This window comes from Solanum tuberosum, unplaced genomic scaffold (genome assembly GCF_000226075.1).
Source record: "Solanum tuberosum cultivar DM 1-3 516 R44 unplaced genomic scaffold, SolTub_3.0 scf00280, whole genome shotgun sequence".
In the NCBI taxonomy this organism is placed as follows: Eukaryota; Viridiplantae; Streptophyta; class Magnoliopsida; order Solanales; family Solanaceae; genus Solanum; species Solanum tuberosum.
Window position 1 is genome coordinate 413,571 of NW_006239205.1, and position 25,588 is coordinate 439,158.

Genomic DNA, 25,588 nt, shown 5'->3' on the forward strand with positions numbered 1-25,588 from the left:
ACTTATTTTTAATTTACTCATATTTAATGAAGGGGTATAATATGATGAATATATTGTATGTGGTACTTTGAGTTTAGAATAATTAGTGTTGAAGAGGAAATTTGATTCAACTTTTCCCAAATTACAAGAGTAGTTGGAGGAAATAGCCATTTTTTTTCTATCGAATATGGTTTTTCTTATGATAATTGAAAATTTAGGAATGAAGAAACTATTACATTCTTGGCTCTATTTATAGTAAAATAATATTATATGTTATGTGAAGTTATAACAAGGCCATCTTTTTGTAGTCTCCACCGGACTTTATCAAAGTACAACTTTCTAAGGACAACTCTACTAGACTAATTACATCATTTATTTCTAATAGGTTAGCCTGTTTCGATAACCTTGTCGTAGTTACTACCCCGTATAGGGATAATAATGTAACCAAAATTAAAATAAAATATGTTATGTGAAGAAAAGTCCTCACACACTATAACAAAAATATTTTTTAACAGTAATAAATTTGCATATTAATAATGAGTGTGAAAGCATTAGTTAATTGTCATTGCATTCAATGTTGTTATAGGCTTGAAGGACATTTACAAAGAGTATTATTTACCTGTTAAAACACATATTTAGCAGCAATCAAGCTATATCGTTAATTAATTACCAGTAAATATCTTCTTTTTTTAAAATTTCATACTTAAACTATCACTCACTAAGGAGAAAAAATGGGTTCCAAAAGCATTTCTCATTCCTGGCCTTTTTTTTTATGACAAGGGAAACCCGCAGCTCCTACCCTTTGGGTGTGCACAAGGTAAAACTTCCGCTCCTATGCAATAGCTCGCAAACAACATAGGAGAGGTAACCCGCACTAGGCAAGCTCAGTGCGACGAACTCGACCCAGAAGGCAAACCCCTGCTTTCGCTAGCAAGGAGTTTCGAACTTGAGACCTCCAACATAAAAGTCTTAAGCCCAAACCACTGGGTCACCCCAAAGGGTAATTCCTGGCCTTTTTATGGCCATATTTGTAATGAAAAGCTCTGAGGTTTTAGGGAGTTGGCTAAGACTTCACTAAATTAAGTACTTAAAGTTACATGCCTCAATATGTATTCACTAATGCTATAGGTGATGAGGCAATGGACAAAGAGCCACACAATAGATTAAGGGTAATGCTAAATGGCCAGAAAATTTAGTTAGAATTTTGCCAGAAATTTAAAAGTCTATAATATTCTTTTTATTTTAAAATAAACTGATTTTTTTTTCATTTTTTAATTAAAAGGAATTAAAGTTAAAAGGCTAAAAATGTTCAAAAAGGTAAAATAACACAGTGTGAAACAAGTTATTTTACCATTCTAGCCAAATTTTCTGGCCAAATTCTGGCCAAATTTTCTGGCCAAAAGGATTTTTCCATACATTAATTATGTGGATTGTGGAGCAATATATTAAATCTAGATATGGACCCCATGTCAGCACAGGGCCCAACATATATTACGTTAATCAATTTCTTAACATGTTTTTATATATTAGAGTCAACCAATTTTTTTATATTTTTTTATATAGAGAGAGATAAATTTTTTAAGTTGCTAATTATTGTAATTTATGGTACTTTTTACGTAATTTTCACATAATATATTACTCCTTTTGTGTTGATTTATGTGATATAAATGAAATTTTAAAAGTCAATCAATTTTTTTATAAATTCTTTTTGATATTTAAGTTATTAATTATTGTGATTTACAATATATTTTATATAATATCCCTCTCTTTATCCCAATTTATGTGGTATAGATGAAATTTTGAGAGTTAACAAAATCTTTTTATATATTTTCAAATATTTTTTAAGCTATTAATTATTATGATTTATAATACTTCTTACATAATTTATATATATATATATATATATATATATATATATATATATATATATATATATATATATATATATATATATATATATATATATATATATATATATATATATATATATATATATATATATATATATATATATATATATATATATATATATATATATATATATATATATATATATATATATATATATATATATATATATATATATATATATATATATATATATATATATATATATATATATATATATATATATATATATATATATATATATATATATATATATATATATATATATATATATATATATATATATATATATATATATATATATATATATATATATATATATATATATATATATATATATATATATATATATATATATATATATATATATATATATATATATATATATATATATATATATATATATATATATATATATATATATATATATATATATATATATATATATATATATATATATATATATATATAGTGATAAAAGACAAATTTTAAAAAAATAAAACTTTAAGTTGCCAAACTACCACCCCTTGCTACAAGCAGGCACGTTGACGAAGAGTTGTCAGCTTGTAGCCTCTTCAATAGTATAGTAATAATATATATACAAGATACGGGATTTGTGTAAGCACGGGCCCAATGTATATTATTTTTATTTTAATTTATGTGACACGGATGAAACTTGAGAAGTTATTCAAAATTTTATATGATTTTTAAAAATATTTTAAGTTATTAATTACTATGATTTATAGTTTTTTCAAGCGATTTTGAGGTAATATATATTATTTCGTTTTCCCAATTTATGCGGCACAGATATAATATCAAAAATTAATCATTTTTATGTCTTTTAAATATTTTAAATTGTTAATTATTGTAATTTGTAGTACCTTTTACGTAATTTTTAAATAATTTTTGTTACTTCTCATGTTCCAATTTATGTGGTATTGATAGAATTTCGAGAGTTAGCCAATTTTGTTTTTGTCTTTTAAATTTTTAAGTTGTTAATTGATTTATAATACTTTTAACGTCACTGTCAAATAATATATGTCATTTTCTCTAACCCATTTTATACCACTCATAAAATTTTGAGAGTCAATGGATATTTTTATATGACTTTTAAATATTTTAACTTATTAATTATTTTGATTTAAAGTATTATTATTGTAATTTTCAAATATATAACAGGCTAAAAAAGAAAAGTAAGACAAAATTAAAAGGAAAAAAGTACATAATTAATGGTCAAATTAATATGACGCAAATAAAATTTGAAGAGTCGATCAAGTATTGTATATATTATTATTTTTAAATTAAGTTGTTAATTATTGTAACTTATAATACTTTTAACAACATTTTTATAAGGGATAATTTCATAGACATCCCTTAAGGTTTTCCTTTATAACACGGACCTCCCCGTGGTTTGATATATTACATTGACCTCATTCTCACTTTTTTATAACTAAACTAATTTTAGTGATTAAATTTACATAATCTTCCAAAATTACCCATTGTGACCTTAACTATCAAATATAAAGCTTCTGTAGATTTTCTTAATACTCTACCTTACTACCATTATTATAAATAATATCTAGCGATTTCTTCAAATCATCATCAATTTTCCAATGTTTGCTGCCATTATGCAGTAGCCACAGTAATTAATTATCTAGAGAGTAATATTAGATGCAATGCAATAAAACCAAGCTCTTTTATAGAGTATTATTAATTTATTTTATATATTAATAAGAAATTATAAAACTTCAGTTTGATGTAGATCTTCATCAGAAAGAATATTTATCAATAATTTTTTTTTACAATTATCCACCAATTAGGTTAAAATGATTTAAATTTCAATGTCGGATTTATGTAAAGTTACTGATCAAAACGAATAATAAGTTGTTTGAGATCTTCTTGAGAATTTGATCGTGAGAGGAGATTATATTAAAAGCCTAGAATTTTATTAATAAAAGAAACCACATAAGGGTAGTTTTGGAATATCAAATAAAATTTATCACTTAAATTAGTTTAGTTACAAAAATGTCAAAATAAGGGAGATGAGTGTAATATATCAAACCACAAGAAAGGTTAGTGTTATAAAGACAAATCTGGAGGGAGGTCTCTGAAATTATTTGGATATTTTTTCTTATGTTCTAATTTATGTGGCACAATAGAATTTAGAGAGTCAGCCATTTTTTATATAATTTTTCAATATTTGAACTTTTGTAATGGCAATTATGATATATAGTAACGCTCCATGCTATTTGGGGCGTACATATCAGTTTGATTTAGTTTTCTATTAAACTAAATCTAGATTAGTCATGTCAACTTATTAAATTTTAAAATCACATAAAGTTGGATTTTTGGTTTCGGCTTTAGTTGGTTTTTTCGATTTTTTACAATTATATGGTGATTGAAAAAGAGATTAAATATATTGTCACTTATTGGTGTGATAATCTAAACTTTAAAAACGTTAAATGAATAGAAATCTTCAAAAAGACGGTAAAATTGATACGAGTACAAAATAATTTTGTTGAAATCATTATGTTAAATTTATATGATTAAAGGCTCCAGTCAAACTGAATACAAAACAAAATATTTACAAAGTAGATAGTTAACTTCGAATTTTAAAAGTATAATTGTAACTTCCGATTTGAATATAAAATAAAATATTTATAAAAGTTTACAAGTCCAAATTTAAAATAATATATCTAAACATTGAAAACTATAAACTAATAAAAAATATATTAACAAAATAGATTATAATTAATATTTTTTATCTATAAATTAAAAATAAAATAATATATATTATGTCGGTCTTGTTTGGGTTTGGTTTGATTTTTTTTCTTTTAAATATTTCAGTTCGAAAAAAATATTTGATGACTAGATCACTGATCTAATTTCTTTAATCACGAGTAATTGAGCTTTAGTTGATTTTTTTTTCTTTATCTACTAAAATATTTCAGTTGCTAAAATTGATGACTAGGTCACTAATCTAATTTCATAATCACGAGTCTATTATTATTAACGGATTTCTAGTTGATTTTTTCTCTATAACTACTAAGATATTTCAATTTGCTATTGATCTATTTCTCTAATCACGAGTCTATTATTTACTGGAATAATCTAGAATATCTCCGACCAAACTCTCTAAATATCTTAGAAAAAAAGAGAAAAAAAAATTACAATAAAATCATGCTGTTTGCATATTCTATCTAGATATTTTTCAACCTAACTACTATTATGATTCATTATATTTTATATATATGTGGTAAAAGTTGCAGTGAACCTATTGAATTGTATAACCTAACCTAGTGTCAGAGTTATTCAATGTCTTCTGAATATATCGAAAAATATAGCATTTTAAATCTGTGTGATTATCTCATTTAAAAATTTTAACAACTAAAGATAGTATATTTTTATTTATTTAATTATATTATCAACAATCTATCTCACATAAAGGCTTGATTATTCTTTTCCTTGATGAAAAATGTAAAAAAAGAAAAAGGTTTAATAATGAGTGATAGTAAGATTTAAAAATATTTATGATAAAAGGGAGTTGCTCGGATGGTAAGCATCCCTCACTTTCAAGTTTCAACCATAAGATTGTGAGTTTGAATCACCAAGAGAGCAAAAAGGTGAGAGTTCTCGCTGTTCTAATAGCTAACACCCCTTTGCGTATATATTATATTGTAGTTCCTATTTCTAGGAACACTTTCAATAGATTTTTATTTATTTATTTATAGAAATTTTAAACTCAAATCTCTAATTAAGGATCACAATACTAATCCATATCGATGTATAACAACTTTCATATTACTGTTCAATAATCAAATTACCCCGATTTGTGCACGAGTGTGCTGACTTAAACGTTAGAACAGATATCATTACAATTAGTAAAATAATGCAAATCATAAATTAAAAAAATATTGGGAATTCAAATTGTTTTACTATCACATTTCTTTTGTAAAATAAAAAAATAATATTTTTCTTTATTGCTTGGAAGCTTGAGCAGTAGTAATAATGAAAGGTGGTTGGGTAGCAGGTTTATTAAAATGACTTCTCAACTCAACTATAGTACTTAATGTTATTTTTTATAATGAATTTGACCCACATGGGTCACTTTTATTTATTCTAATAAAGTACTTAATTAAGTTAGTATTTATAATGATTTTAATTCGTAGGCCACTAGTTGTACTAGGCTCTTTCATCTCGAGAAAAATTTATTTGTAATTGATATTATATTAATAATATTAAATATAATTAATTAGTAAGTAATACCGTTTCACTAAAAAAAAATATACCATCTCCCTCTGGACTCTGGTCCTCTCTGCTTCTAGCTACGAGAGTCAAAAATTTTAGTTTATTTATTTCGGATTCTAATTTTTTAAGATATTGGATTCTAGATAAAATTATTTATTCATATTAAATAAACTTTTTAGTATAATGATAAGACTGAATCAAAATTACTAAGCAGGGATGAGACCCTATAGTCTCTATCCAGTGCTCTTCCAGCTCGATATCAGTATAAGTATCAATCTCTTTCCTTTCTTGTGTATGAGTGGAATTTTGAGTAATCGATGAGACTAAGAGAATCAGGAGATATTTAATAGTTTGGGTCGAGCATCTAATCTTATTAAGAGTTGTCCTTTCAGACCCTATTCTCCGAATGGACAAAGAGCAGGAAGTAAAGCACCCGCCTCTAGGAGGGAAGGGGTTAGAGTGTGCCTGATTCATATGCAGTTTCCTCTCTGAAAGATGTCCAAGTGGAGGAAAATTCGGACTATTCGGGGGAGCTGGAGTGGGTAAAACAGTACTCATTATGGAATTGATTAACAATATTGCTAAAGTTCACGGGGGCGTATCCGTATTTGGCTATTCTATCAAAATCATAGGTATTATTATGACTTCATTACTTTGGAACTTAGAGTTCGTTTGAATTGACTTAAAAAAAGTAATTTTTAAGTCAAAAATAAATAGTCAAACTGAAATGACTTTTAGAAATTATTATTTTTTATTGAAAAATGTTTGGTGGCTATTTTCCCAAATATTTTGGTGGTGTGAAAAGAAAAAGTACTACTATTTTCATATAAAACAATTAGTAAGTTTTTCACTTTTTCTAGTGAATTGATTCAGTAGGAAATAAGTGAAAAAATTATCTTTTATATCACCAATTTTCTACTTATTTGCGGTGGAAATAACCTTTATCCCTAGTAATAATAGGGTAATAAACTCAATTGTTAAATTCAACATCTTTTTACTTGCCAACCAAATACACCATAAATGCATCCTCACATGACTTTTAAGTAAATGTATGTCCTTCACTTCAATCTAAAAAATGCATTGAAATCTTACTATAAATATAGCCCAATGATGCTTCACTTTCTTCATCCTTCAATTTCAAGCTACAATAAAGAAAAGAAAGAATGGGTTCCAAAGCATTTCTGTTTCTTGGTCTTTTTTTGGCTATTTTTATAATGATAAGCTCTGAGGTTTTAGCTTCTGAGTTGGCTGAGAACTGTAAGATTATTATTTTCTCATTTTATTCTTTTATGTCTTTCAAATATTGAATATCTTATCTAATTTTTTATCTAGCAACATATTTGGTCCACTAAAACAAGTACCTTAATTAAGTACTTTTTTTGAATCGAGGTCTATCAGAAATTGTTTCTCTAATACGTAGGGGTAAGGTTTCCAGACCTTTCATTTTGTGGCAAGCTTTTCAAATACGCCCACTTTTTAGATAACACTGAGTATGTTATTGCTACGGTTAAAACAAGTACTCTCTTTCTTTCAAAAAGAATAACTTCCTTTCCTTTTTAGTTTGTTTCAAAAGAATGACTCATTTTCTGTTTTGGTAACATTTTACTTTTAGTTTTCCACGTAGCATGTTTAAGACCACAAGATTACGGGCAATTTTGTACATTTGACATAACTTTAATTTAGGACCACAAGATTCAAAAGTCTTCTTTAATTTCTTAAACTCCGTGCCAAGTCAAATCAGGTCACTCTTTTTGAAACGGAGGGAGTACCATAAGTTCCATGTGTATATACTAATGCTAGACTCTTACCAAGATTTTCATTTCATGTGCCCTAAATCTAACAAATTGTATGATGAAAAACACTACATAAGTAAATGATCTAACTTAGAATATATATATATATATATATAAGTTATACTATGTACATGTATAAATAATTTATTCAGAACTAAGCAAGTTGTTTTAAAAAAAAAAAATCATAATTCATAAATTTTAAATTCTGACCTGTCTCTACCTATCTTATTTTTAACATTACATATTCCACATTTGATGTAGCTAAGAAATCTGAAAACAAGAATGAAGTACATGAAGCCCAATATGGAGGATATCCTGGTGGCGGACGCGGTGGTGGTGGATATGGACGTGGTGGTGGTGGATACGGACGTGGTGGTGGTGGATATGGACACGGTGGTGGTGGATACGGACACGGTGGTGGTGGACGACGTGGAGGATACTGCCGGTACGGTTGCTGCGGCCATGATTACAATGGTTGCTATAAGTGTTGCTCCTACAAAGGTGAGGCAATGGACAAAGTTACTCAAGCCAAGCCACACAATTAATTATATTAATTATGTGTGGACTAATATATTATATTAAAACTTTTGTAATGGCAATTATGTAATATTATTAGTAATGCTCTTTCTACTTTAGAGGTTGCTATAATTAGTAAAAATGTATGAATAAAAGCCATCTTGTAGTAATTTTGTTGTACAATGGAATTACTTTCTTCATCTTTCACTTTTTACTTATTAAATTTGGATTTTAATTAATTGGTACCTTCGATATTTTATCATAATATTCATACTTAATGTATTTAACGTCATCGACAGACCATTTTTGAAATAATTATTTAGTAAATGACGTTTTTTAAATTTATTTTGCTAACTTACAGACCTTTTATGTCACATTATAAAAAATAAGTAATAATAATAACAATTTAACAAAATGAAAATTCTACGAGAAAGTATAAAATCACGTATTATCATCAATACCAAAAAGTTATAGTGCTTTTTAATTGACTTGACCACTATTCAGAGCTAATTGGTTGTTAAAATTTATTCTTTGGAATGATTTAGCTCTTGTAGTCTTATTTTCTTTATATTAAATTAATAAAGTGGGATTCTTTTAACAAGTTCAACGAAAAGGCCAAAGTTTAATTTGAAGTCTTTGGTTGTTAAATGTGGCATCTGATCCCTCTCGTCTACCTGATATATGAACCCGAATTCGAAACATATGATTAAGGACGGTAAAGTTTAACCATCGATAGCTATGGATATAAGGTGATAGTTATGGCTTACGAGTTCATTGAAATTCAATAGTTTTGGCTTGGAATCTCAGACTATGTATATATGTTTAAAAGATTATTTTCTCTGTCTCAATTTATATGACAACTTGATATTATTTGACACAAAGTTTAAGAAAAAAAATGAAATTTGTGGCTAAAACAAAGCTTACACATTTATTTCTGTAGGTATAAATTATTTATTCGAGGGTAAAAAGAGAATTATAAAGTTAAATTATTTCTAGTTATGAAAAGTTGATTCTTTTTTAGATGAATTAAAAAAGAAAGTGTGTCGCATAAATTTGGACAAATGAAGTATAAATATGTACAAATAATAAATTGTGATAGAATTTTGAACTAAAACCATAAAGTTCAATGGTATCATAATAACAATACTGATAATAGAAACTAGATAACACTTGACTATCTACCTTAATCTTCGACCTTCACCGCCCTCCTAATTATAATACTATAGGTTGATACGTATCCTCCGTAAATTACGTTTAGTTAAAGCAAGTCTTTATGATCCATATAATTAACTAATATATATAATATTTTATATTTCCATCTTTTTGACCCCAAAAGAAAAAGGTTTTTATGAAATCTTTCTTTTTTTTCTTGAAGAATTCAAAGTAAGTCCTCAATATTTTCCTCTATTTTTCTGATTGTTGCATGTAAGTATTATTGAGTTCTATAAATAGGGGAGAAATGCATGTCTTTTCTCATAAGCAAATAAAATAAAATAAATTCAAATTCCAAACAGTTTAATTTGTTAATCAAAATGGTTTCCAAAAATATTTACCTTTCTTTGGTTATTCTACTAATAATATCCTCACAAATTGTTGCAAGGGAGATGAATTCTGAGGCCCCTGCTCCACTTACCCAAGGTTAATTTACTGTCTCCATCTATTTATTATTATAAAAAAAAATGTTTTTATTTGTTTTTTTGTTATATATAAACGATTGAATTTTCTTGACATCATGGAGAATTTTAGTATATAGTGGTAAAGGGTGTCCAAAAATAGTTATATTACATGTCTAAATACTATATAGGATGCATGCGATACTATTTTATTGTATTTTTGAATCCCCTTATATGAATTTATGATTCCGTTACTGACTAATATGAAGCTCTACATACACTTTTTGATGCAGCAATGAATGGAAACACCACTAGTGAGGCCAAGGGAGTGTTTTTTCATGGGCACCATTTACTGAGGAATCTTGGTAGAATTTTCAGAATTGGCCAAGTTATATATTGTAACTATTGCTCAACTTGCAATGGCCTTTGTGGCTATTGTTGTGTCTAAAGCTAAGATCAGTAATCCGCAACCTCCTCTTTAACCACGCGCTTTATGAAAATACATCTTTAAGTTTATATGAAAGTCTATATATAATTAAGACTTATGTACTTGTATTGGTGTGAAAAATAAAGGAAAGTTATGAATAGAGTCCCTATTCACTTTCCTCTAGTAAAAAAAACTACTTGTGTTTTGTTTTGTTTTGTCATGTTTTTATAATTGTTGCAACTTGCAATAAGTCATGTGTATGTACTTTTAATTGGTTTAATGATCAATAGTGTTTATGTACCACGTTGGCTATTCATGTTGGGCTTAGTTTAAAATTTGAATCATCTTAATACCTTCACTACAAAAAAAGTAATATTCGACCTATATATACAGTATAATTTTCAAGCGAAAGGTGTTTAACTGACCTCTCTTGAGCCTATGGGAGAAAGGTATAACCAATTTACAAGGTTTACAAATGACTCAACAAAATTTTCAAACCAGAATGAGACTGCCAAGGAGCATCCAAGAAAATTGTGTGTATCATTGAGGAATAGAACTATGCAACTGCTTCTGGTAAAAATGAGGTGCAGCCTCCGTTAGCCAAGAAGGATCGATAGTGATGACATTTCGCATGTACTGACGATCTGTTGAAACGAGAGAATGGTACACAATGAACTTCGGATTGACCCTGTTAAATATGAGAAAACCACATTATAAACTAGACATGTAAGTGATGTAATACACGTCCACTCAACTAAGTTTTATGTCGATACTAACAAGGAAATGTGAAAATGTTAGTACAAAATTCAGTCATGCTCTTGTTGAGCAAGGTCTAATATGATGTTCAGTATCCATGCACACATATAGCAGAAAAGAAGGCGACGAGAAAGTTCCTGACCACACCATACTACAACAGGATGCAAAAAAGAAGGGAATGTTACCGTTTCCTATTTATGGATTTGACTCGAGAATGATAGATCTTCCTAGTTCCTAGGGTGTTGGTTAAGTGGTAAGGACAAAGTACGTGATGTGTGAGTCAGGTGCACGTCAGCCATACTCTCTGGAGTTCTAAACGTGTGCCCCAACTGAAGTTGGGCAAGAAGCCCACATGGGATTTCTCCAACTTGAGCAACAGAAATGACTAGTATTCTTAATAACTTAGATAGTTGGACTATCGAAACCAGTTATAGAAATATTGATACCTTTAAAATGGCAATAAATTGCAGACATGAACGTAATTTCCTCATCTTATGATTACGAAGGGAAAATAATTCTTACGTCTCCGTAATATCAGCAAACCAATCAAGCTATCATAGTTTGATAGAGACATTAATAGATAAATACCTGAACAACACAGATGAAGGATGAATATACACTTCTTGAGAAGTTCTGAGAGTCTTGTACATCCCATTGTGACTGAACGGCTGTTTCAAAGATCAGCAACAGAAGGTTATCAAATATGCTCATACCAGAAAAATAAGGCAGAAACGGAAAGAGTGCGTTTTAAGACAAAAATAGCTACATGTACCAAACTTCATACTCACTTCTAAGCGGGCAGCATTGGCAAAAAAACCTGCCGTAATTGCCTTCTTTACTGCCTGTGAAATGACTAAATTTAGTTATGCCTATTACATCATAAAAGAAAGAGTTGCCCCAAAAAACTTTTAAAAAATATGCTGCTATTGAGAAAGTGACCAAGCTGCAATCTCTAAACCTGCGAATAATTTTAATTGAAGCCCTTAGCGGCCGTTGCAGCTCTAATTTGACGGCCTTTTGGTGGCGGAAAAGAATGATTCAGGCAACAATATTCATTCAATGACAAGCGAGCAATCAGTTTTAAAACATGGGCAACTGCTCCACGGTCTGTTGAATGCTACTGACATTAACAACTGAGTAAGCAAATTAAGTTACCTGAATATCCCCTTCACAAGATTTCAATCCTATGCCCAACCTTTGTGTAATCCTTTTCAGCTGTTCCCTAACTTCAATTACTTTTCTCTACATAATGGCAAAAAAATCAAGGATGCCATAAGGGGCACGTTCACGAAACACTGCAAAATGTAAAAAGTAGAACATCATGGAAGTTGGATTAGGACTTACCATGGCATGATAATTTATAAAATTCTTGTGACACCACTTCGAAGATTTATTAGACTGAATGAATCCTTTATACACATTTAAGAATGTGACATGGTCACCCTGCAAAGGTATATCGAAGTTACACGTGAATTTACTTGTAGAAGGCTAAACAAGTAAATAACTAGAAATAAATAGGCAGCAATCTTAATTCCATTTAGTGACTGTATTGTCTCTACACAAACTTTCTAATTGTATGTGTTATTTTATTGGACTTCATCGAACACTTTTTAAGCCTTGAAGGTGATAGTTAGCAGAGTGGCAAGTTTGTAGAAATCACAAGACAAAACACAATATCTATCCTTTGTTTAGTTTTGCACCAATATGAATTCTTGACTGGGAAAACATTTCTGCTTATGCAATGAATCAAGTAAATGAACAAAAAAAAGGGAAGTGCAAGATCCTGAGAATTACGCCATTTCCCTCAACTTTCTTTACCTACTCTCTGTTAGTCCAACCCATTTATGTGACCCTTCTCTAAATAAAAATATTTGCCACCTCCAAAAGTTTGAACTTAGTCGTAGCCTTGGGATCTTTCATACAATTGAAGTATCCTTTAGATAAATCTGTACTCACTCCAATAAGTAACTCAATACTAGAGTAAACATTTGTTAATCTACAAAACAGTCAGTTCGGATAAATCAAATGACAATGGACACAAATTATAAAGATTACTTTGCATAAATCTCAGGAAAGTACAAAAATTATAATTTTATTACAACAAGAGGACAATACAAACTAAAGGTGATAGTGAAGCAGGAGAAAAGTGGAAAAGAAAATTATTAACATCTTCTGTACAGTGTAATTTATTTGAGCTCTAAATTTTACCATTATCTATTATGAGACCCATATGCAAGTTGTCAAATGTGTACTTCATCGTGTACTTTAAGTATAATGCAACTAAGTTATTACAGAGGTGAACCTAATAAGCGAAAAAGAAGAAACTAAAAACCTCGGCAGCTGCAAATCTCAATTTAGCTTCATCCAACTGCTTCTGTACTCCTCTAACAGGAATCCAAATAGACTGCAAAAATAAACAATATATTGATCTGACAAAATATACAAGTCTTGTTTTATTGCTAAATCAATTAGGGTTCGGAAACGAGGATTTACCTGTATGGAGAGCACAGCAGCAATGGTAATTATTTCCTCCGAACATCCAAACTCACAAGAAGCTAAGATCATTTTGGATATTAATGGGTCCTACACAAAAATACAAGTTTCAGAAACTGCGTGAATAAGAAAATTCCTAGATCCATGAATTGAGAGACACATTGCACTATTGTAATGCACCGAGAGACCTTCAACAAAGCATCAAGCATCTAGTTAATCAACTTCCTATTGGTCTCACACCTATGGCACTCAACAACACAGTGCATCAGTATAAGAGAGCTATATATAGTATACAGCATAAGCTATCTTGGGGGTAACTGGTTTTTATTCATTAACAATTAGATGTTACAGAAGAAAATGAATAAAGTCAAGACTGCATCTTCCAATTGCTAGTGATAACGATAGACTACAACAAAGGCAAAAGAGTTCAGTGTTGCAGTTTAAGCAAGTCGCCTCAACCGCCACAGCTGGCAACAAATATTCGTACTCTAAATGTCTAATTACCAGCCCCAAAGCAAAGGCTTCTACGAAATCAAATTGAGTATCCAATGGGAGTAAAAGAATTGTGTGTGACTCTCTCTCCCTCAATTGCAGAACTCTTTATTACTTTTTCTTTTTTGTAATGGTGTTGTTCGGTTTACCAGGTACCTGCTTGCTTCCACCAGCATAGGTGTTGGTTAACTATGCCCGCCAAGACTTAAGACAGATGTGGAAGAAATCACCTGGCACTTCTTTTCCACTGATGGGATTTGAACGGGGTCTCCCTTGGTTTTCATCTCACTATATAGACCGCTAGGCCACTCCCTTAGGTGTTACTTTATTTTTCATAATTGTGTAAATATTCCTTTGCTCATTACTTTTGTAAGATGTATTTCCTTTTTAATACTTTTATTGGAGAATGGGGAAGAGGGGTAGTGTTTGGTGAGAAATGTCATAATAAAGGTAACAGAACTGTAAATTTGACGGGAAGTCTCCAACTTGCAAGTCATACCACTGGAGCTGGCAAAAAAAAGATTGCACTGAACAGCAAAGAAGTAAAAAGTGAGGAAATTTAACAGAGCATATGAGATGGCTGATCAGAAACATACCAGTGGAATCTCTGCAACTTGAAATCCAGTAGGTGAAGTAAGCTTGGCGTCGTCATCTAGTACTCCAAGTGAGTACAGTACTTCAAGTGCTCTGATCATCGATTCAGGTGATGGAGATGCTGGCCAATCAAAACCTAAAATATTATCGATGCCCAAGGCCTTCAACTGGGACATAAATAAGAAACGTTATTAGCTAATATCCAAAAAATTTCCTGACAGGCTGAACAGTAAGATGAGACTCAGATTTGAAAATTTGATGCCACAAGGAGATGAAACTCATACAAAAGGCAACACAACAATCCTTTCAACATGTTCTACTTACAAATAGAGGCTGAATAAGCCAATTACCCCCAATCAAGTAATAGAAGCTTCATGAATGAGCAAACTTTGATATTCTTATGGAAAATAAAGCATAAAAGGAAATTTCATTTTTCATGAACAATAATTTTTATTTGTTTCTTCGAGATCAGATGTTGAGTTAGATCAAAGTATGGAAAGAGAAGATTAATAAAAAGGATGATCTTTGCAATGAAGAAAAGAAAGAAAAAACACAAAATACTCGATATAGTAGAGCAAAAGCTCATGCACATTAGGGATTTTTATTTTTTTTTGAAACTACCTCATTCACATTAGGGAAATTCTATAGATAGTGGTCTCATTTCCTTCCAACCTTTCATTTTTGTTGGAAGATTGAGAAAAATAACGCAAAATAACACATCAGGCATGAAATTTTTACAAGGCAGATGATCTAGCCAGCCTCCCTGATAAGGAGGTCATATTTAAAGCTCCACACATCAAGTCATGGCAAGAAAAAGCACGGCATTAGCATCTTCTTGGTTCAAGAAAGACATACCTGGATGACACAGGAAACGAGGTTTGATCTTTGAATCTCGGGGATTCCCACCACAGACATCTCATTGGAAAAGTAATCTTCTGTGTAGAGCCTGAACAGGAAAATAGAAGAGTCAACAACTATATTTATTAAACGAAAGGTATTATAAACATCCCCAGGACCAGAGACAAATTAAGAATCCTCTACTTCCTAATTTAACATAGTCATTAGAAAAATAGAATCAGTGACACAAACAAAGTGATCTTATTCACCAACTGAGATCTATGATGGGAACAGTAGGGTGTCAATTCATTAAATGCGCTATAAACAAGTACTTACCCTGTTGTGAATCAAATGACATGGTTTGAATTTGCAATGTCAAGAAAAGTTTGCAGAATAACGCATTGAGTTGGGAGTTTAATAAGTAAATTGTTTCACATGCAAAAAAGTGAGATGATGGATCTTTTTAGTTTATCCATTTGTTGACTAGCATAAGAAAGACTCCTTACATATAAATTATATTCTGTGTCAGCAACGTTAAGTAATTAGGGCCAAACCAAACTGGAGATATGATACAACAATTTTGGACTTGGGGAGTGTTAAGCTTTGGAAAAATTCAATCATTACATAATGATATGGATTCTTCTGTGGTGCTTCTATGTGGTGAGGGCCACCTACCTAAAACACTTTCCTGGTCGAACTCTTCCAGCTCTACCAGCCCTTTGTCGAGCAGATGCCTTTGATATTGGTGCCACTACCAAGTTCTCAATATCTGAAATCTGATATAAAGCAGATCCAAAATAAAAAGAAATATCAGGCATAGCATGCATACATTGCATTCCTTTTGGCATTTCTAAATTGCATTCTTTATGCCCTAATTACCAGAAAGGCAGAAACTGAATCAACAGAACTGAGGAAAGCTCAATACAAAAGTATCGGATAGTTTTCATCAGAAGAAGCAAGAGTCCAACATATAGAGCACATTCTTCATAGTGACAAACTACAAATATCTTCCCACTTTTGCTCATTAAAGCATGTTTTGTACATCCATGCTTCAATGGACCGAAGTGACCAACAGGAAGAATGAGGGAGCTTAAGGGTAAGAAATTCAAGCTTACAGAACACAAGCTTATTATCAATGTTTCTACAAAAGGCACCGTCAGGAGTCATGACATCTGGAAACGGGTAATGCATGTAAGATAAGGCAATACTGATTCTTGGTGCACAAAACCAGAATGAAGATTTAGAAAATTGCTACTAAAATCGACATGGTGTAGAAATTTATCAGAATAATAGCAACATCATCAACCACAAAAACCTGAACAAAAAAGCATGGGAAAAGAGTCAAGTCAAACAGAGAGAAACAAAGTACCGGATTGTAGAAACGTTGTTTTGAGAACCCGCTATCAACAACATAGACAATACCCTGAAAACAGAAAGAAAATTTTCAGCTCAGGAATATGAAGACAAATGTAATAACATGTATGCCTCAAAGATTTTGACCCCAAGGTTTCAGATTTATACCTCTAGAGTCAATGACGTCTCAGCAATATTTGTTGAAAATATCACTTTTCTCTTTCCTCTGGGAGTAGGGGAAAACACAAGGTCCTGTACAATTGGAAGAAACAGCACCATTTGGTGAAAGTTCAACAAAATCTTAACCTTAAAAACTGCATGATGCATTACCCTACCTGATCTGCTCGAGGAAGTCCCGAGTATAGTGGCACAGAAACCAGTCCTGCAAGAAAAGTGAATTGAAAAACGTATGATATCTATCCTTTTTTTTCCTTTGATTTCATACAAGGCAATGTATTTATCTACAACCACTTTTCTATTATTTGTTAGCAATTCTATTAACACTTAGCAATGGCTAAGAGGATTATTCAGTACCTTGCTTCCCACTACTTTGGGCTTCTTCAGTGAGCAATTGTATTGCAGTATCAATATCATCTTGACCAGTGAGAAACACCAGGATATCTCCCATCCGCTCCTACAAGTATAAATAAACAGCCATAAATCAAGTGTTGTATGATAGTATATTAAGAATCAAAGATGAAAGAAATCATGGGAAAGTTATCCTGAGGAAATCAAAAATGAATTACTACACTAGAGGCTGCATTGAGACATCACGGATTTCAATCAGTCTCATCCAAAGACATCTAGTACAAGAGGTCACATGCAATACATTGTAGACAAACGAAACAGGATAACAAAGGCATAACACTCAGCTGAGTTTCTGCACCAAGAATTGTCTGAATAAGCCAACCCCCTCAACTTAAATGGGTCTTTGGAAATTTATTTACCACGTGCTTCAAAATTTTCATTAGACATATCCTTCAGAGAAGCCATAGAACTCAATATAAGATAATGAAAAGAAGTTAGCTGGACCATTATAATATAGAGGAGATGTGCCTCTGCTGAGAGCAAAGGTGCCCAAAAACTTATGTTGCTTGGACTCTTAAAAAATGTCAACAGGTGTGTCGTATTCTCCAAAACTAGTATGTTTTTGGAGAATCCGACATGGGTGCGGCATCGAAAGTGAAGAGTCTGTACAACTTAGCCAAAAACTAACTATGTTGTACGCACATTATCATCAAGTGGCAATCAAGGGTACAGAAGAAAATTCATCAATGAGAACTAAACTCGACATTTTTCACATTCGAGCATGATGTAGCCAAATAGTTCAAAGAAGTCATGTTCTGGTGTGTACCTGGTCATGGATCGACATCACTGTTGAAACAGCAGACCGGACGTAATCAGAAACAGGATCATCAACATAGAATATCTCCACATTAAATCCCCTACCCTGTAGGTCTCAGTGAAAAAAGATGATATTTCAGTAAGGTTGCAAATCAACCAAAGAAAAACATAAACAAAATCCTCTACCGTAGATGTTCACAGAGTACGTAATGATTCTATAGACATGCTGCAATTCAACTAAGCAATCTAGTTAATAAACTTTATTGAGTTTTGGTTGTGCAGACAAAGAAGACAGCAAAGAACAAATCCGTATACCTCAACTGACAGAATAGCAGGTTCTTTTGTTGGTCCTTGCTCCTCCTCCCGTCGTCTTCTGCAAATTTTTGGTCACATGTAGAAGCGTTAGTGCACACAGTAAACCTAGATACTAAAAGAAGACCGGTTTCCTAAAAGAAGATACTTCAAAGGCTGCTCGAAATTTGAAGCACAGAAACGCAAGTGTTACTCAGAAGAGCATAGGAAAAGTAAGGTTTTCTACTTCGTGATTCTGATTACTGAAGACTCAAAGATGTCAAATTAAGAATTATGTAATTAACATTCCTTTAAGTAGTTCATGTTTGCACCCAAGAGTGTGGCCTAGTGGTCAATAAAGTGGGAGGAGAACCATGAGGTCTCATGTTCAAATACCAACAGAGACGAGAAAACATTAGGTGATTTCTTCCCATCTGTCTAAGCCTTGATGGATAGGGTTACCTGGCACTTGTTGCTTGTGGGAGGTAGCAAGTACCCGTGGAATTAGTCGACGTGCATGCCAGCTAGCCCAGATACCACAGTTATTAAAAAAAAAGTACTTCAAGTTTTTCTATAGCTCTAGTAACAAATCAACCGCTTCTTCAAAAGTCATTTCTATCCTTACCGTAGAGTTTCTGTCATCATTCTCAATAGCATTGATAAAATCCTACATAAGCATTGCTCAGACAGAGGCGAGAATCATCATTCACTAATGTACCAACTAACTAGCACTATGACCATTGAATGTCCTGTTAACAAAATTTACACACAAAGAGTGGTCACAAATGGGAGAAGTAAGTTGAGATCACTTAATGTTAAGCTTCACAAGGACTACTATATCATTGTGTCAAACCAATACCAAAACACTCAAGAGACAGGAACCAAAGGTGAGTGACAAAGCAAAAGTGAAACAAGTATTCACTTTATTTTAGTTCTCACTTTGAGAGTAAGTATTCATTTAGTCTAAAACCCAATGAATATTCATTAATTAGCTCTCATAAACAACTTATCAAAACTAATAAACAATAATCCTTGTTTTAATATGTTTCCAGAGTTTGCATAAGATCAGCTCAATTTCTATTCTAGGGATTATCTTCTCTACTCAATTTTTTTTGAAAATGGTAGCATTGTATTATATCACAAAAGTACATGGGTTGTACTCAAACCTTATATACAAATGCACTCCAGACACTCCTACTCTATATCTATATTGAGTCTAAAACATCGACTATAGAGGCCGTGTCTTTTGAGTATAATTGATTACACCAAAAACATAACAACAAAATGCAGTTTAGTTTAACATCCTGCACACTATTTTCTATGCCTTCAAAACATCTGGAATTCCTTTCTTTCCAGATCGCCCACAATATTGAAGCAGTAATAATTCTCCATCTAGTTCTGTCTTTTGCAAGGGCACTTGCCTCCTCCCAGCTATACAAGGCCTCAGTAACACTCCTAGGCATAGTCCAGGATATGCTTTTAAGGCTCAAGAAAATCCTCCAAAGCTGCTGAGTGTATTTGCAGTGTAGAAATAGATGGTTTACAGTTTCTAAGGTTTCCCCACATAGGAAACACCTAGAGCATAAGGTTATCCCCCTTTTCATTACATTATCCTGAGTCAGGGCAGCTTCCTTAGCTAGCAGCCAAATAAAGCATGAGACTTTGTGTGGGATTCTACACTTCCATACTTGTTTCCAAGGCCAGATGGGACTCTGCTGGCTTGATTCATCCATCAGCCTGTAAGCTGAATGCACTTTGAACTCTCCTCTATTGTTGCCTTTCCACCAAAGCATATCCTCATATGCCTGAAGTCCAGTAAAATGTCCAACCAACTTGAGGAATTCTGCCAACCTCATCACTTCCCAGTCATTTGGTTCTCTCCTGAAGATGAAATTCCACCCTTGTGGTGTCCATAGTTCTGCAATAGTTCTTTGTTGGAGGTTATCCCCCTTTCCATTACATTATCCTGAGTCAAGGCAGCTTCCTTCTCTACTCAATTCAACAAAGGCTATACCCAAAACTTGAGTCTTGAGGAAAAGAATTGATAGCATGAGTTCAAACTCTTCCATCCATCATCGAGCAACTCCAAGATGCCAGGAGCATACCTCACCCCTCTTAACCCCCCTGGATAGAAAAGATCGCATACCTCAACTGCCCACAAGGACCTGGTGGAGAAGCCATCAGGGCTCATGATTTAACACTAACAGGGAACTCCACTGGGAACAATTCACTTAAATATGACCTGTTCTTAAACTTTGCACCAAAGGCTATAGCTTGGTTGGTAGAGCAACTCGTTTACACACGCGCAAATGTTTTTCAAGGGAGTTCATTCTGGTGCAAGAAAAGGTCACATTTTCCACTACATATTCAAAATAAGACCAGGCACTTATTCCAACAAGGTGATGAAAAGTACTTGATTTATCCAATTAGAGGATACAACTCAATACAAGAAGCATAACCTACTGAGAAATTGCATCAATAGAAAGCATAAAGGAGAATCAAACTTTTTTGAACTTTTGAGTATAGAATTATAAAGCTTTGGTAAACACTCGTCACAAGAAGAACCAACCTTGTATTAAAGAAAGCAGCCATTGATTTTGCTTCAATCGTAGCTGATGATATTATAATACGCAGCTCAGGCCGACGCCTTTGAATCTAAATTTTGCAGAAGCAATAGGAACAATAACATTTTTAGCAACAAGAACTAAACTAAGTGCACTCAAACGATAAGAAACCACGTATAACCAGTCTAGAGTATTTCCTGATCAACCTTTTTCAGTAGTCCCAATAAGATGTCCGTCGAGAGAGACCTTTCATGAGCTTCATCTACCATAATCACACTGTATGATTAAAAAGACAAATCAGAGTACACAATTTTCACTTTCCAGTAGACATTTTCAGTATCTGGTAGAAGTAGAAAGTGGATTATATTTCGTAAGCACATCTGAGTTTTCGGGAAAGAAATTAAACCAATTCAAAGTTAAGACAGCATTCAGGACAGATGAGTGAATTTTTTCTTTATATTTCTCTGTGATTATATACTTTTTCCCCAATTTTACTAGCTCGGTTTCCAAAGAAATGCTACTCACAATTCAGTGTTGAGTTTGACAAAGGAAAAAAACATAATAAAGAGCCAAGTGCTAGCAAAATTCTAAGCTCAGCCCATCATGTGCATTGTGAAGCTTAAACATTAATTATTAGATTAACCAACACATAAATATCCACTTCTAAAAATTTAAGATTATTATTTCAGTCTTCTCTACCAAACACAATATTCTAATAAACATTGAAATGATTGACACTTGGACTCCATGAAGTTTAAAGTCAAGAACAAGGGTGTAAATAATAGAACTAAAGCAGCACTACATGATGAAGAAGATAGAAAAGGAGGCACTAGAACCCTTCCAAGGCATAAAAAGCATAAAAAGTACCTATACTTGCTCAATAGAGGATCATCCATCATTTCCCTCAGCAAAACCCCATCAGTAAGAAATTTGACCCTAGTTAATTCCTGTAGTGAAAGAACACCACCATTACTGTTCCAGGTCAACATATTTTATCCAAAAAAAGGAACAAACTATTTCAGGTCAACATAGTCACATAAAAATGCCAAACTAAACTTTATTTCTTTCCTAAAACATTACAGGACCTAACACCTTGAAATATGCAATCCCAGCAGATGTCAAAAGATTTATCTGTTTTTTTAGGAACTTATGAAGTATGAACTCTAAAAAACTGATGACGAAGCAAAAGAGTATTTCCTTTATCCCAAAAAAATGGTAAGTACAAAGAAAGAGCTCCCACCTCATTCGTGATATCTTCAAATCGAATAGTATAACCAACTTCCTCACCAAGTTTAACATCCATTTCTTCGGCAACTCTTGTAGCAACTGCCTACAACATAAAATATTGAGACTTGAAAGATGTGTTTCAAAATAACTGAACCATAAGAGACATTATGGTCCAAAAGATTATGAGCAGGATGTCTGCATTGATCCTCAATATCATATGTGTAAAGATATGACACATGAGTCCTCAACCCCAAAAGCTAGCTCAAGAGGGTAGGATTGCCCAAATCCATACAAGCAAACCACCAACCAATGTGGGATTATAATCCACTCTAACAATATGTTTGGGCCAACTAGATATCAATAGTAGCGATTTTCACTTTCTTAACCAAAATAGAAGAGTAACTACATAAATTTTTAACTGTAAATACAAGTATCCAGGAGAATCTCAAAAATAAAGTTACAAGTACAAATATATTTGTCCCTCACAAGCAGCCATATGGCTTGCACTACTCTCAATTAGAATGATCAAGACAAACATGTAAGACACAAAAGTTCACTTATTAAAGAGCATATAGAGCTCAGTAACAGAATACTACACCTGGACTGCCAGTCTCCTTGGTTGGGTACAAGCAATCATTCGCCCTCCCTCAGCCCAACCAGCTTCTTTCAGGTACTGCACACATTAAAATGTATCAAATACCATTAAACTTTTCAAGTTTCTAAAAGAGTTTATTTTGTTAACCAAACTAAAACAATTCACTGCCATTATGAGGCTAAGCAATTTTCTCCCACTATATATCTCTTGCTCCTACAAACATACTTCCACTCTTTGCAACTCAAAATTATTACTGATACCACCTCATATGCTGCATAACTCCCCCTCCCCCCAAAACCACAAATAGGAAGTTCGTCGGAAAACTATACTGTGTAAAAAGGTTAAAACACAAATCTTTTTGTATGTATATAAGTTGTAGAATCCCCTTGATATGAGTGAAGTTGTAGTGACGAAGATGCATTCAAGCATATTTTTTAATCCCCTTATTAAATTGTGCCAGAGCCACCTTTGTCCAAGGCAAGTCAACTGATACCTACACTGCATAAATAGTTCAATCTTTTTCCCTTTTTATGTATATATACTAGTATATGTTATATGCTGAATTCTCATCGCTTCTTCGTGAGTTTACTTCTATATATTTTGAATTCCCTTAATGAAGTCATGGCTCCACCACAGTTCTGGTTAATGGAAGACAGTTCATAGTCTAACTATGTTGAATGCCAAAATACTAAATCATAACAGATACTCAGGTCTGAGGATTCATATAGCCAACCCCAACAAGTTCAAGACTGTCAAATATTTTTCCGAGGACATTTCACATCATACTAAATTAAAAATATGAACTTTACAGAAAATCAAGAAAAAAACCTGAGGAATTTGAGTGGTTTTTCCACTTCCAGTTTCTCCAACAATAATGGTAGTAGCATGAGTCTCCACTGAGTAAAGAATAGCAGTTTTGTACTTGTACACAGGCAACCTCTGTCTTTGCTTCTCTAAACTCCCATACCCAAATCTTGAAATCCCACAAATATTACATAAATAACAACATATACAAAAAAAATTAAATTTAAAAAAAAAAAAAAGATACCTAGAGGAAGGCAACCTCTGTCTTTGCTTCTCTAAACTCCCATACCCAAATCTTGAAATCCCACAAATATTACATAAATAACAACATATACAAAAAAAATTAAATTTAAAAAAAAAAAAAAGTTACCCAGAGGATGAGGAAGAAGATGCAGTGTAGAGAAGAATGCCACCCTCTTCATCATCTACAAGACGGGGCCGTTCAGTTCCTGGTTTCCAAAATTGTGACATTTTTGTAGTATTAGAGCTGAATTGCTTCTGTAATTTTCAGACTGGAGAAGAAGAGAAGAAGAAGAAGAAGAGAAGTTGGGTTTTACCAAAAAGATTTAGTTTTGGGCCAAGTGTAACAACAAGCCCATGTTTTGGGGTGATTTGCTACGAAGGAAAATTGACATAAATAGTTGTTCATTTAAAAAAAAAAATCGATAAATATATATTATATATTTTTATTTGATCGGTTAAATGTGCAATTATCTTTTATGACAATGTATCGACAACATTTCAATTTGGTTCATATTTTTAAAAATTATGAAAATCTAGTCTTTAGAAGATTGCTCATATTAGACTTGAATATAATATTTGATATTGTTCAATTTTATCGACAAAATATATTAGATTATCTTCTAACTTTTGCGGTGGCTGATGAATTTTAGATCATCATTTAATATTTTCTCAAAAATCTTCAAATTGCACAAGAGTTGTTAGAATGTGGTCTAAAAGAGGTATAATAAATTGCGAAGAAAAATAAGATGATGCACACTTACTCTCACAAAAATAAGCAATTAGTGGACTTCTCTTATCAAAATTGCACATTTCGGGAAGTAAATTTAAGAAAAGACTCATTTTACTCGAAAAAATAGTGAGATAACAATCGATATGCAAACCTTTATTTGATTTACGGAAATGGACTTTAGAAAAATCAATTAATATGTTTGAAAGTTATCATAAAAAGATGTATGAAGTAAAATGGTACTTTAATCCTGGTCAACAAAGTAAAATTTTTAGCATATCTTGTATTATGTGTTAAAAAACAAATAACGTATAAATAACAGTAGAGCTTTCTTGTTTTTGGTGCTTAGTAAGTCTGTTTACTAGGCCTGCCCAACCTGACCCCTTAAGATTTATGATACCGAGTTCCCGAATCAGGCCTAACTCGGTCCCTCCATTAATGGGCAGGGCCGGTCTCGGACGGATCAGTGAACATGGTGGGAAAAATTCGGCCCGTGCCCGGTAAGGGCATTTTTGGCGAGCCTGATGGGCCAAACCCGAATTTTAATAACAGGTCGGGTCGGGTCGGGTTGTTTTTTAAAAAAAACAAAATTGATTATTAATTATTAATTCAAAAGTTTGAGTCACTTATCAATATATTGTATTGTTATCTATTTAATTTTGTAATAATTATAACTATTTATGACAATATATTATCTAAATAATAAAATAGTTACATTATATTATTTATATATATATATATATAAGTAAAGTTGAGTTTGTTATTGCTTTATCTTTAATGAACT

General features: G+C 32.1%; 2 protein-coding genes across 4 annotated transcripts; one reads left to right on the forward strand and one right to left on the reverse strand.

Annotated features, from left to right (window-relative positions):
- The first annotated feature begins 7,248 nt into the window (after positions 1–7,248).
- Positions 7,249–8,651, forward strand: LOC102597258 (glycine-rich protein-like). The gene is made up of 2 exons (XM_006358722.2): positions 7,249–7,392; positions 8,190–8,651. Exons 1-2 carry the CDS (start codon positions 7,299–7,301, stop codon positions 8,471–8,473), a joined length of 378 nt encoding a protein of 125 aa, XP_006358784.1. The 5' UTR covers positions 7,249–7,298; the 3' UTR covers positions 8,474–8,651.
- Positions 8,652–10,843: 2,192 nt separating this feature from the next.
- On the reverse strand, positions 10,844–24,405 carry LOC102597582 (probable ATP-dependent RNA helicase DHX35). Of its 3 annotated transcripts, XM_015314136.1 has the most exons (24): positions 24,205–24,405; positions 24,094–24,129; positions 23,859–23,967; positions 23,034–23,108; positions 22,449–22,538; positions 22,076–22,155; positions 21,415–21,484; positions 21,214–21,299; positions 18,669–18,726; positions 18,364–18,459; positions 17,544–17,643; positions 17,345–17,391; positions 17,178–17,261; positions 17,026–17,079; positions 16,332–16,432; positions 15,675–15,765; positions 14,822–14,986; positions 13,734–13,823; positions 13,573–13,644; positions 12,585–12,683; positions 12,396–12,482; positions 12,029–12,082; positions 11,829–11,908; positions 10,844–11,172 (listed from the first exon to the last, which is right to left on the reverse strand). In XM_015314136.1, the coding sequence occupies exons 1-24, from the start codon at positions 24,303–24,305 to the stop codon at positions 11,025–11,027; spliced, it is 2,073 nt and encodes a 690-aa protein (XP_015169622.1). In that variant the 5' UTR covers positions 24,306–24,405; the 3' UTR covers positions 10,844–11,024. The 3 variants fall into 3 exon arrangements, with proteins under 3 accessions (XP_015169622.1, XP_006358785.1, XP_015169623.1); XM_006358723.2 differs by lacking the exon at positions 24,094–24,129 and having other exon boundaries at positions 23,859–24,003; positions 24,205–24,404; XM_015314137.1 differs by lacking the exons at positions 23,859–23,967; positions 24,094–24,129; positions 24,205–24,405 and having other exon boundaries at positions 22,449–22,534.
- Between the last annotated feature and the right edge of the window lie 1,183 nt (positions 24,406–25,588).